This window comes from Antechinus flavipes, chromosome 2 (assembly GCF_016432865.1).
Source record: "Antechinus flavipes isolate AdamAnt ecotype Samford, QLD, Australia chromosome 2, AdamAnt_v2, whole genome shotgun sequence".
Taxonomy (NCBI): Eukaryota; Metazoa; Chordata; class Mammalia; order Dasyuromorphia; family Dasyuridae; genus Antechinus; species Antechinus flavipes.
The window spans coordinates 319,610,271-319,622,858 of record NC_067399.1 but is presented as its reverse complement, the minus strand read 5'-3'; the positions used below and the strand labels follow the sequence as shown (position 1 = coordinate 319,622,858).

Genomic DNA, 12,588 nt, shown 5'->3' with positions numbered 1-12,588 from the left:
TCCACTCTGATGAAATTGATAAATTCTTTAAAATTGTTTATTTTGAAATATAAAATGCAAAATCTCTCCTGTTGCCCTTACTTTTATTTTATTGAATGCACATTGTGATTTTGCTGGTAGACTAACTTGCATTTGCTAAAAAGCTCTTCAAAGAACTCAACTTAAAGGCTACTAGATAGCTTTTTTTTTTTAATCTCCTCAGTTGTTTACGGCTTTTTTTTCCTCTTTACCAGTATGCATAAGTACATATTTGATAATTCACAATGACAATTAGGAAAATTTTCCATTTTTGGTATAATTTTGCCTGAATATAGCTGTCCAGTAGCTGTTCTTCACTCTACTTTGACTGGTTGAATAGATAAATTGTTTAAAATTCTTTATTTTGAAATAAAAAACATAAAACTATCTTGTCATTCTTACTCTGTTTATATAATTTGGGAGAGTACATTTCTGTTTTGCAAAACTTAAAATAAGATCTCTAAAAATTAAGAACCAAGTCTCAGTTCCATACTTTTGAGGTCATCTTTTGATGGTTTTTAGGAGGAAGTCCAAAATCCTAAAAACACCTTAAAAATATAGGGAAAAATGCTAACCAGCTTGACATTTTTATTGAGTGTTGGGAAAAGAAGCCTTTCTTTTTTTTTTTTTTTGTGAGTGAGTACAGCTGCAATTTCTTCAGCTAATTCCTATTTTTAATAAAGTAGAGGTAAAGAAGCTAAGAAGCTTAAAAGAATTACAAAACTGAGATTAAATTATTAATATTATTTATTTAGTTAACAACCACAATGTGCTAGTAACCATACAGTACATCTCCAAAGAACATAGAACTCAGACTGTTTGATTCTAAAGTGGCATTTTAAATCAGCCTTAATGATTATTTCCAAAATTCTTGCACATACTCTTGTGTCCTACAAAAATCTTTATTTGTATACATTTACCAATAATATAATTGGATATTGATTTATATCTGTCAGTGCCAGTTATATTCCCATTTTCTTTTCTATATGTCTATGTATTCTGTATGCCTTAGAACCATATTTTTATGTAGCAGATAATTGACTTTTTCTACAAACATAGATTTCTATGAAGACAGAAGAAACAAAGACTAGAAAGAAAAAGTTATACAGTATAGTGCATTAATCAATGATTAACTTTTTCCTGATCTTATTGGTGATTCCATTATATCCTAGAAACATTTTTTAAGTAATTCAGAGAAAATTGGAAGACTTTTCTCAAGAGTTGGCTTCTAAGAGGTGGCTATGAATTGTGAGAACAAAGAAATATGTCTTCCTTAAGTATAGGGGAAAAATTTCTATAAATCTTGAGTATATTACAGTATTACCATGTAGTAAAATATAAAATAATGTTTTGAATAATAACTGAATCATGAGAAAATAATGGGTTTTTTCAATTAACTCTTGCAGTATTTGTTATTTTCTGGTTTTGGTCATTTGATAGATGTGGGCAATCTCAGAGTGACTTTAATTTGAATTTCTCTGATTATTAGTTATTTTGAGTTTTTTCAATATCACTGTTAAGTAGTTTGGATATCTACCTTTGAGTGGTATTTTTTCATATCCTTTGACCATTTGCTAATTGAGAAAATAGCTCTTATTCTTATAAATTTGAATCAATTCCTTATATATTTTGGAAATGAGACTTTTATCAAGAGAAACGTGCCTCATAAAACACTGATCCCTTTTCTAAATAAATATCTTTGGAAGACTTTGCTTTGACCAAAACAAGATATTGTAATAAATTGAATGTAGAAATAGATATGAGAATTCGTTTGTCTTCTTTGAAGTCAGACTTTTTTGATCCTCTATAAATGACTTAGTGACTTTAATTGCATTTGAAAGTTTGGCTACTTCATTACAGTGTAGAACATTTTCTTCACCTTAATAAGTCTTAATAAGTCTCCATTTCTATTATTATATAGATTGAAAAACTGAAACAGCAGTTAATAGAAGCAAAAGACTCATGCGAGATCGAGAAGGAAATTCTGGTGAGTAATCTGTATACAGAGACATTACTTCTCTAATGATAATGTTTCTCATAGTCTTATCAGTCTAGAACACAATTAAGAATCTGAAATAGTTTTTTTTTTTTCCTAAAAAAAAAAAAAAAAACAAGCAAACAAAAAGAAATCATGGAACAACACAAATAGTTGTCACAAAGAATATGCATTAAATCAAAATTCATGTATTTTATGCATTCAGAGGGCGGCACTGTATGTCAGTGGAAAGAAAGCTGACTTTGTATAAAATGGTTTATTTTTAAATCCATGCTCTGCTTCTTTTTATCTGTGTGACTTTAGCAAAGTTGTTTAACTTCTTGGGGCCTTGATTTCCTAATCTATAAAATGAAAACAGTGGTCTAGGTGACCACCACAATTCCTTTTCTAAATCTGTGATTCTGTGACTCTTATTCTACTTTGTTGCTGTTCATTCTTTTCAGTTATCTCTGACTTTTTGTGACCCCACTTGGAGTTTTCTTGGCAAAAATTCTGGCATGGTTTGCCATTGCCTTTTCCAGATCATTTTACAGATGAGGAAACTGAGGCAAACAGGGTTAAGTGACATGCTCAGGGTCACATAGCCAAGAAATATCTGAGGCCAGATTTGAATTCATGAAGATGATTCTTCTGATTTCAAGCTCAGTGTTCTATATGCATTGCTACCTATCTGCCATTTCTTATTCTACACAAGCTCATTTTGTTTGTGATCCTACAACAGATAAGAAGGGAAAAAGTAGTATATTAAGAACATGCTTGAAAAAACAAAAATGAATAAGTGGCAACTAGAAGCAAAATAAAAGAAAAATAGACATGAACTATGAAAGAGTGAAGAAATATGCCTTCTTAAGAAAAGGTCTTCCTATAATCCTCTTATTGTTGTATGTTAAAATATAAAATAATATCCATAATGATAAATGAAAATACCAAACAATGATTAAGTTATTTGTATAGGGTCCCTAATCTGTAAATCAAAATCTCCCAGAATATACTTTTAATCTCAAAGACCTATATGATAGGACTATAAGTTGGCTGTTTTCATCATTTCATTTTTTTTAACCATTCCACTCCTTCTAAGGGTTTCTATCAGTACTAGAATTTCTGACAGACTAGAAATAGTGCTTGTAGTCCTTAACCAATAATAATGACTGCATCTAAATATGGAGCAATAACTGATTAGCTTGGTGATCAGAACTGCCAAATGCCTGTCCATACACCTAACATATATCATTAGAATCAATATAGGAGGATTCCTTTACTATTGTTTGTTTCCATAATATACTCCTTTAATGAATAGCTTTCACTGTATCCTCAATGCACTCATTCCTATACTCAGATACTGAACTATCAGTAGCTCATAATTTCCTTTACACCTCAGATCCTTCTTTTCAGTATCTCAGCACTTCCTTACAAGAAGATTAATGATTATTGATTCATAATATGCTCTGATTAATAAGACAAGTATTCTAAAATGTAATGCAATTTAGAAAAATTTCCAGTGAAAATACTTAAATTTTTAAAAATGTCAATGCATATAGAAATAAACTTGTTTAGAAACTCTTAAAACTTTACAGTAATTTTTCTTAACTTAATTTCTTCTTTACAGCAAGAACACTACTCTTATAAAATTAATGAGTTGGAGGGGCAATTCCATCAGAAAACTAAGGAAATTGGCTTAATTCAGATAGAAATGAAAACAATAAAGCAGTTCCAAAAGAGGAAAACTCAAATAGAAAGAGAATTAGAAGAGGTAAGATTTCCTTTTTAAAAATCATAACCATATTTTCATTATTATTTTAAAAGTTTGATTTTATAAGGGGGCAAATAATTGTCTTTGTAAATTTAGAGGCCATTAGATTGAGAGAAAGCAAGTCATCACCTGATTTATCATTCACCAAGCATTTATCTAACACTTAACAGGTGCCAAAGACTATGCTAAATCTTAGAGACAGAAAGACAAAAAATGCACGTTGTTTGGTTTCTAGCTTAATGTTAGATGGATTGCATAGAGTGATAGGCCATATATGGCCTATCTACTAATATAATTTGTAAAAAAGTCCATATATCTGTACTATCGGATTCATAGTTTGATTTCAGTCAGAAATCAACAGACTATTGTTTTGTACAATTCTTGAACATTTCTTAAGAAGAGTTTCTGAGGAAGCTGTAGTGGCACATCCCAGCTCCCAGAGAACTGAGACAGTGGACCTTGAGCGCGCTGTGTGAGTCATAATGGGCTGGCTGTATTGTCTGCTCTCAGTTTGGCACTAATCGGATGAGCCCCCCGGATATTGGGAATGGAGAACCAGCTTGTTAAAAGAGGAATGAACCAGCCCAGGGAAATGGAGGAGGTCAAAGCTCTGGGGCTGATCAGTTGTGGGGTGGGACCTTTAATATTTTCAGGCTTGGTAAGATAGGGAGACATGTTCTTAAACAGTCACTTTTGTTAAATACAAATAATCTCAAAAAAGTCTATTAATTGGTGTGGTGGAAATGAGAAATGAGAAATAGCAAGATGGCTTCTCTGAACACTCCACCCTCATTGTGGTCATCATTGCTCTGTCCCTACTTTGAAGTCAGTACCTTTCCTAGAATCTCACAGTGAGAAGGAAACGCAGTGGTCATTTGCACTGCTTTTAGTTCTGCCGTCTATCCTCTTTCATATAACAGTTGTTCATAGATTTGGATATCTGTTTTGGCTCCCAGGATGAAATCAAATACTCCTTGTTCCTGCCCCTGACTAGTATGGCATTATTTCCAGTCTCTTTACCACCTTTGTCACCTTCCTTTACTCATTCTCTGGCTTGTCAGTGTGCTTTCTAAAATGTGGCATCCAGAAATATGGGAAAACCACAAGATTTGGAGTTAAAGGATCCAGATTCCTGTCCTGGCTCTGCTACTTTATGGTTTGGAGGAATTCTTTGAGCCTCAGTTTTCTTGTCTGGGTAAAAGGAGAGTGTTGTTTAAGATGATATCTGAGGGCCTTATAAGAACTACTAAATTTTTATCTTATTAGATTTAGCCCATTGTTCTGACTTATTAAAATTATGGCTGATGTTTATTGTATTAGTGATATCTCCCAGAATAGCAGATTGCATATGCATTTATCCAAATTATTGATAAAAATGTTGAACAATGCCCTAGGCTGCTTCACTATTTAGTCTAGGCTGACATAAATCTACTAATTATCTCTTTTTAGGTCTATTTATTCACTGAGTTCTGAATCCTTTTTAATTGTGTTACCATTATGTAGCTCATGTCTCTTCTTTTTTTATAAAGTTGTGGATAAAACAAAATGAGGTACTGAAATTCAGGCACTCTTTGCCTATAACATTCCCCTGACATACCAATCTAGTTTTTTTAGTATTATTAATCAACATCAATACTCATATATTACTGGCAAATCATAACCTCTTGTCTTGACTATTTTCAAAAGTTGCTATGGGATTTAAAAAGCAACAATTCATCACTTGATGTCCATCCAAATTTATTTAGGTTTATTCTTAAATAAGAGGTATGTAATCTGATTTCAGCTAAATGTAACTTGTTGATTCTAAGCTCCCTTAACTCTGGGGCATCTAAACTAACCTGAAATGCAATGATAAAAGCATCAGAATAGAACCTAACCTGAAATTCAGTGATAAAAGGATCAGAATAGAACCTAAGTGTAGGACCAGTCTACTGACCCATCTAAAAAAGGGAAGGAAGGAAGGCAGGGAGGGAGGGAGAGAGGAAAAGAGGGGAAGGAAGGGAAAAGGAAGAGAAGGAGGGAGAGAAAGATGAGTAATTTGTTCTTTATGAACCTGTGCTAACTCTTGTGATACAGTTTCCTATCCTGGTTCTCTCAAATTTGGGCTTTTATATATATACAAAGTAGAACAGAAAAAAAGGATTGTTCAGGAAACTATCAATTTCTGTTATATGCATCTTGCTTTTCCTTTTAAATATATAACAAATTCAATTTTTTAACTTTCAAAGCTTTCTTCGATTTTCTTTTGTCCTTCTGTTCATTTAAAAATTATAATTTATGCTCAATTAAAATATTCCAAAATGAGTATTTCCATAAATACAGCAGAACTAAAAAAGATGAATCTATGAATCACTATTTCATAATGTTTGATTTAAAAAGTATATGCTGAGTGACTGTAGGCAAGTCACTTAACCCCAATTGCCTTACCCCCCAAAAAAGTATATCATAAATTATACATATTACTTTTAAAACTGCTCTTCTTCTCTCTTTTTCCTTCTGAACTTTCTTCTCTTCTATGCATTTTTCTTTTTTTCTCTTATTATAGCTTTTTATTGACAAAACATATACATGGGTAATTTTTCAACATTGACCCTTGCAAACACTTCTGTTCCAACTTTTCTCCTCCTTCACTCCACCTTCTGCCCTGGATGGTGGGCAATACCATACATGCTAAACATATTAAAGTGTATGTTAAATATAATATAGGTATACATATTTATACAGTTAAATTGTTGCACAAGAAAAATCAGATTTAGAAAGAAGATTTTCTTCCTGGGAAGAAAAACAAAACTGCAAGTAAAAAACAACAGAAAGAGTGCAAATGCTATGTTGTAGTCCACACTCATTTCCCATTGTTCTTTCGCTGGGTGTAGCTGCTTCCATCTATCATTGATCAATTGAAACTGAGTTAGATCTCTTTGTCGAAGAAATCCACTTCCATCAGAATACATCCTCATACAGTATCATTGTTGAAGTATATAATGATCTCCTGATTCTGCTCATTTCACTTAGCATCAGTTCGTGTAAGTCTCTCCAAGCATCTCTATATTCATTCTGCTGGTCGTTTCTTAACAGAACAGTAATATTCTATAACATTCATATATCATAATTTACTCATCCATTCTCCAATTGATGGGCATCCATTCAATTTCCAGTTTCTAACCACTATGAAAAGGGTTGCCACAAACATTTTTGCACATACAGGTCCCTTTCCCGTCTTTAATATCTCTTTGGTATATAAGCCCAGTAATAGCACTGCTAGATCAAAGAGTATGCACAGTTTGATAACTTTTTAAGTATAGTTCTAAATTGTTCTCCAAAATGCATCAGTGTCCCAGTTTTCCCACATCCTTTCCAACATTCGTCATTATCTTTTCCTGTCATCTTAGCCAATCTGACAGGTGTGTAGTGTGATATCTCGTCTTAATTTGCATTTCTCTGATCAATAATGATTTAGAACACCTTTTCATATGAGTAGAAATAGTTTCAATTTCATCAAATGAAAATTGTCTGTTCATATCCTTTGACCATTTATCAATTGGAGAATGGCTTGATTTCTTATAAATTAGAGTCAATTCTCTATTTTGGAAATGAAGCCTTTTTTTTTTTTAGATAACTTTTTATTGACAGAACCCATGCCAGGGTAATTTTTTACAGCATTATCCCTTGCACTTACTTCTGTTCCGATTTTTTCCCTCTCTCCCTCCACCCCCTCCCCCAGATGGCAAGCAGTCCTTTACATGTTGAATAGGTTACAGTATATCCTAGATACAATATATGTGTGCAGAACCGAACAGCTCTCTTGTTGCACAGGGAGAATTGGATTCAGAAGGTATAAATAACACGGGAAGAAAAACAAAAATGCAAGAAGTTTATGTTCATTTCCCAGTGTTCTTTCTTTGGGTGTAGCTGCTTCTGTCCATCCTTGATCAATTGAAACTGAATTAGCTCTCTTTATTGAAGAGATCCACTTCCATCAGAATGCATCCTCAAACAGTATCGTTGTCATTTCACTCAGCATCAGTTCATGTAAGTCTCTCCAAGCCTCTCTGTATTCATCCTGCTGGTCATTCCTTACAGAACAATAATATTCCATAACGTTCATATACCACAATTTACTCAACCATTCTCCAATTGATGGGCATCCATTCATTTTCCAGCTTCTAGCCACTACAAACAGGGCTGCCATAAACATTTTGGCACATACAGGTCCCTTTCCCTTCTTTAATATCTCTTTGGGATATAAGCCCAGTAGAAATACTGCTGGATCAAAGGATATACACAGTTTGATAACTTTTTGAGCATAGTTCCAAATCGCTCTCCAAAATGACTGGATGTGTTCACAATTCCACCAACAATGTATCAGTGTCCCTGTTTTCCCAATCCCCTCCAACATTCCGCATTATCTTTCCCTGTCACTCTAGCCAATCTGACAGATGTGTAGTGGTATCTCAGAGTTGTCTTAATTTGCATTTCTCTGATTAATAATGATTTGGAGCATATTTTCATATGTCTATAAATAGTTTCAATTTCTTCAGCTGAGAATTGTCTGTTCATAGTCTTTGACCATTTATCAATTGGAGAATGGTTTGATTTCTTATAAATTAGAGTCAATTCTCTCTATATTTTGGAAATGAGGCCTTTATCAGAACCTTTGACTGTAGAAATGTTGGAAATGAAGCCTTAATCAGAATCTTTTAACTATAAAGATGTTTTCCCAGTTTATTGCATCCCTTCTAATCTTGTCTGCATTAGTTTTTTTTGTACAAAAGCTTTTTAACTTGATATAATCAAAATTTTCTATTTTGTGATCAATAATGATCTCTAGTTCCTTATTGTTACAAATTCCTTCCTCCTCCACAAGTCTGAGAGGTAAACTATCTTATGTTCTTCTAATTTATTTATAATCTCATTCTTTAGGCCTAAATCATGAACCCATTTTGATCTTATCTTGGTGTACAGTGTTAAGTGTGGGTCAGTGCCTAGTTTCTGTCATACTAATTTCCAATTTTCCCAGCAGTTTTTGTCAAATAGTGCATTCTTATGCCAAAAGTTCCGGTCTTTGGATTTGTCAAACACTAGATTGTTGTATTGGCTATTTTGTCCTGTGAACCTAACCTATTCCACCAATCAACTAGTCTATTTCTTAGCCAATACCAAATGGTTTTGGTGACCACTGCTTTATAATATAATTTTAGATCAGGTACAGCTAGGCCATCTTCATTTGATTTTTTTTTTCATTAGTTCTCTTGAAATTCTTAACCTTGTTCTTCCAGATGAATTTTGTTATTTTTTCTAGGTCACTAAAATAGTTTCTTGGGAATCTGATTGGTATAGCACTAAATAAATAGATTACTTTAGGTAGTATTGTCATCTTTATTATATTCGCTCGCAAGAACATTTAATAATTTCCAATTGCTTAGACCTGACTTTATTTGTGTGGAAAGTGTTTTGTAGTTTTGCTCATATAGTTCTTGACTTTCTGGTTGGCAGATAGATTCCCAAATATTTTATACTATCGACAGTTATTTTAAATGGAATTTCTCTTTGTATCTCTTGTTGTTGGATTTTGATTTTGTTAATGATGTACAAAAAGGCTGAGGATTTATGTGGATTTATTTTATATATGGCAACTTTCCTCAAGTTGTGGATTATTTCGAATAGCTTTTTAGTAGACTCTCTGGAATTCTCTAAGTATACCATTGTATCACCTGCAAAGAGTGATAATTTGGTTTCCTCATTACTTAACTCTAATTCCTTTAATCTCTTTTTCATCTCTTATTGCCAAAGTTAGCACTTCTAATATAATATTGAATAGTAATGGTGATAGTGGACAATCTTGTTTCACTCCTGATTTTATTGGAAATGGTTCCAGTTTATCCCCATTATATATGAGGCTTACTGATAGTTTTAAATATATACTACTGACTATTTTAAGGAAAAGTCCATTTATTCCTATACTCTCTAGTATTTTTAATAGGAATGGGTTTTGGATTTTATCAAATGCTTTTTCTGCATCTTTTGAGATGATCATATGTTTTTTGTTAATTTGGTTATTGATAATAGTCAATTATGTTACTAGTTTTCTTCCTAACATTGAACCAGCCCTGCATTCCTGGTATAAATCCTACTTGGTCACGGTGTATTATCCTGGGGATGATTTTCTGTAATCTTTTTGCTAATATTTTATTGAAGATTTTTGCATCAATGTTCATTAGGGAGATTGGTCTATAATTTTCTTTCTCTGTTTTCATCCTACCCAGTTTAGATATCAGTACCATGTCTGTGTCATAAAAGGAATTGGGTAGGACTCTTTCAATTCTCATTTTTTCAAATAGTTTACATAGCATTGGAGTTAATTGTTCTTTAAATGTTTGGTAGAATTCACATATAAATCCATCTGGTCCCGGGGAATTTTTCTTAGGGAGTTGATTAATAGCTTGTTCTATTTCTATTTCTAAAATGGGACTATTTAATCATTTTACTTCTTCCTCTGTTAATTGGGACAACTTATATTTTTGAAGGTATTCATCCATTTCATTTAAGTTATCAAATTTATTGGCATAAAGTTGGGCAAAGTAACTCTTAATTATTGCTCTAATTTCTTCTTCATTAGTGGCAAGTAAAACCTTTTCATTTTTAAGATCCAACAATGTGATTTTCCTCTTTTCTTTTTAAAATCAAATTTACCAAGGGTTTATCTATCTAAACCAACTTTTTGTACTTTTTGTACTAAAACTACTTTTTATTTATTAATTCAATAGATTTTTACTTTCAATTTTATTAATCTCTCCTTTTATTTTTAGAATTTCAAGTTTAGTGTTTGAGATTTTTTAATTTGCTCCTTTTCTAGCTTTTTTAGTTGCAAGCCTAATTCATTGATTTTCTCTTTCTCTATTTTATGCAAGTAGGCCTCTAGCGATATAAAATTTCCCCTTATTACTGCTTTGACTGCATCCCACACATTTTGGTATGATGTCTCATTGTTGTTATTCTCTTGGGTGAAATTATTAATTGTGTCTATGATTTACTGTTTCACCCAATCATTCTTCAGGATGAGATTATTTAGTTTCTAATTACTTTTTGGTCTATTTTACCTTGGCTTTTTATTGAATGTAATTTTTATTGCATAATGATCTGAAAAGGATGTATTTACTATTTCTGCCTTTTTGCATTTGAATTTGAGGTTTTTATGTTCTAATATATGGTCCATTTTTGTATAAGTTCCATGAACTGCTGAGAAGAAAGTGTACTACTTTTTCTGTCTCTATTCAGTTTTCTCCAAAAATCTAGCATACCTAGCTTTTATAAAATCTATTTACCTCTTTAATTTCTTTCTTATTTGTTTTGTGGTTTGATATATCTAATTCTGAGAGTGCAAGGTTGAGATCTCCCACTATTACAGTTTTGCTGTCTTTTTCTTCTTGCAGCTCTCTTTAACTTCTCCTTTAGGGATTTAGATGCTATACTACTTGGTGCATATATGTTTAGTATTGATATTTCTTCATTGTCTATGCTACCCTTTAGCAAGATATAGGTATTATCTCTTTTAATTAGATCAATTTTTGCTTTTGCTTTATCTGGGATCAGAATGGCTACCCCTGCTTTTTTGACTTCACCTGAAGTATAGTAACTTCTGCTCCAACCTTTTACCTTTACTCTGTATATATCACCCTGCTTCAACTGTGTTTCCTTTAAACAGCATATTGTAGGATTCTGGCTTTTAATCCAGCCTCTTCTTGAGATGTAGTACTTCCACATTTCCCTTTTTTTTAGTACAATTTCCTTTCTACCTCTAGATCCTTTTTTTATATTATAACAGCAAAACCAAATTATACATGTACTCTTTATGTACTCCCAATATTCATGGGTTCTGACAGTCAAATACCAATTCCAAGGCTGAGTTTCATAAAAAATAGTTTGAGGGTAGAGGAGAGCTCAGAAAGACGCATGTGTTCTCTCCACCATCTTGGCTTTGCCTCTTCTACGCATTTTTAAAATTTCATTAAGCCTCTTCTTTTGGCATCAATATTACTAACCCTCCCTTTCTCTCCCTACTATTCATCTCCCCTCAATTAAAAATAAAGAGAAACAAAAATTTTTTGTAACAAACATTCATTATCAACTAAAACAAATCCACATGGTGACTATACCTTCTCTCTCTCTGTCTCTCTGTCTCACACAAAACACACACACACACACATACACACAAAGAGAGGGATGGGGAGAGAGAGAGATCTTTTTTAGAGACATGGTTGATTTTTGCTTTAATAGTTCTTAAGCCTGCCAAAATTATTTTTGTTCTCATGGTCCAATAATATTCCATTACATTCTCATGTCTCAGATTGTTTAGGCATTTTCCCTCTGATTCCCTTAGAGTCTATTATTCCCTTCCTTTCTCATTTACCTTTTTCTTTCCTTTTTAGTCAGGAAGTTTGTTTTGCTTGTGACTCTCCTCTCTGACAATATCCTCACTATCACCCCACCTCTGTTTCATCTCCCCAATCCTCACTTGTTTCTTTCTTGAGTTTGATATATATTTTTTCTCAATAGTATTTTATTTTTCCAATTACATATAAAGATTGTTTTTGACATTCATTTTTGTAAGACTTTTTGTTGTAGATTTTTCTTCTTCCTTCTCCCCCCCCCAAGACAGCAAGCAATTTGCTATAGATCAAATATGTACAGTCATTTGTCATTTTGTGCAAGAAAAGTCAAACCAAAAAAAGGAAAAAATCATGAGAGAAAAAGAAAACAAAACAAACAAAAAAGCTGAAAATACTATGCTTTGATCCACATTCAGTCTCTATAGCTTTTTCTCTGG

At 32.7% G+C, this 12,588-nt stretch overlaps 1 protein-coding gene across 1 annotated transcript in view; it reads left to right on the top strand.

Annotated features, from left to right (window-relative positions):
* BBOF1 (basal body orientation factor 1) overlaps positions 1-12,588 on the top strand; it is a 107,692-nt gene that overhangs the window by 10,706 nt on the left and 84,398 nt on the right. Inside the window, exons 3-4 of the mRNA XM_051977618.1 lie at positions 1,940-2,005; positions 3,621-3,764. Coding sequence (XP_051833578.1) covers positions 1,940-2,005; positions 3,621-3,764 — 210 coding nt within the window. The remainder of the gene's footprint in view (positions 1-1,939; positions 2,006-3,620; positions 3,765-12,588) is intronic.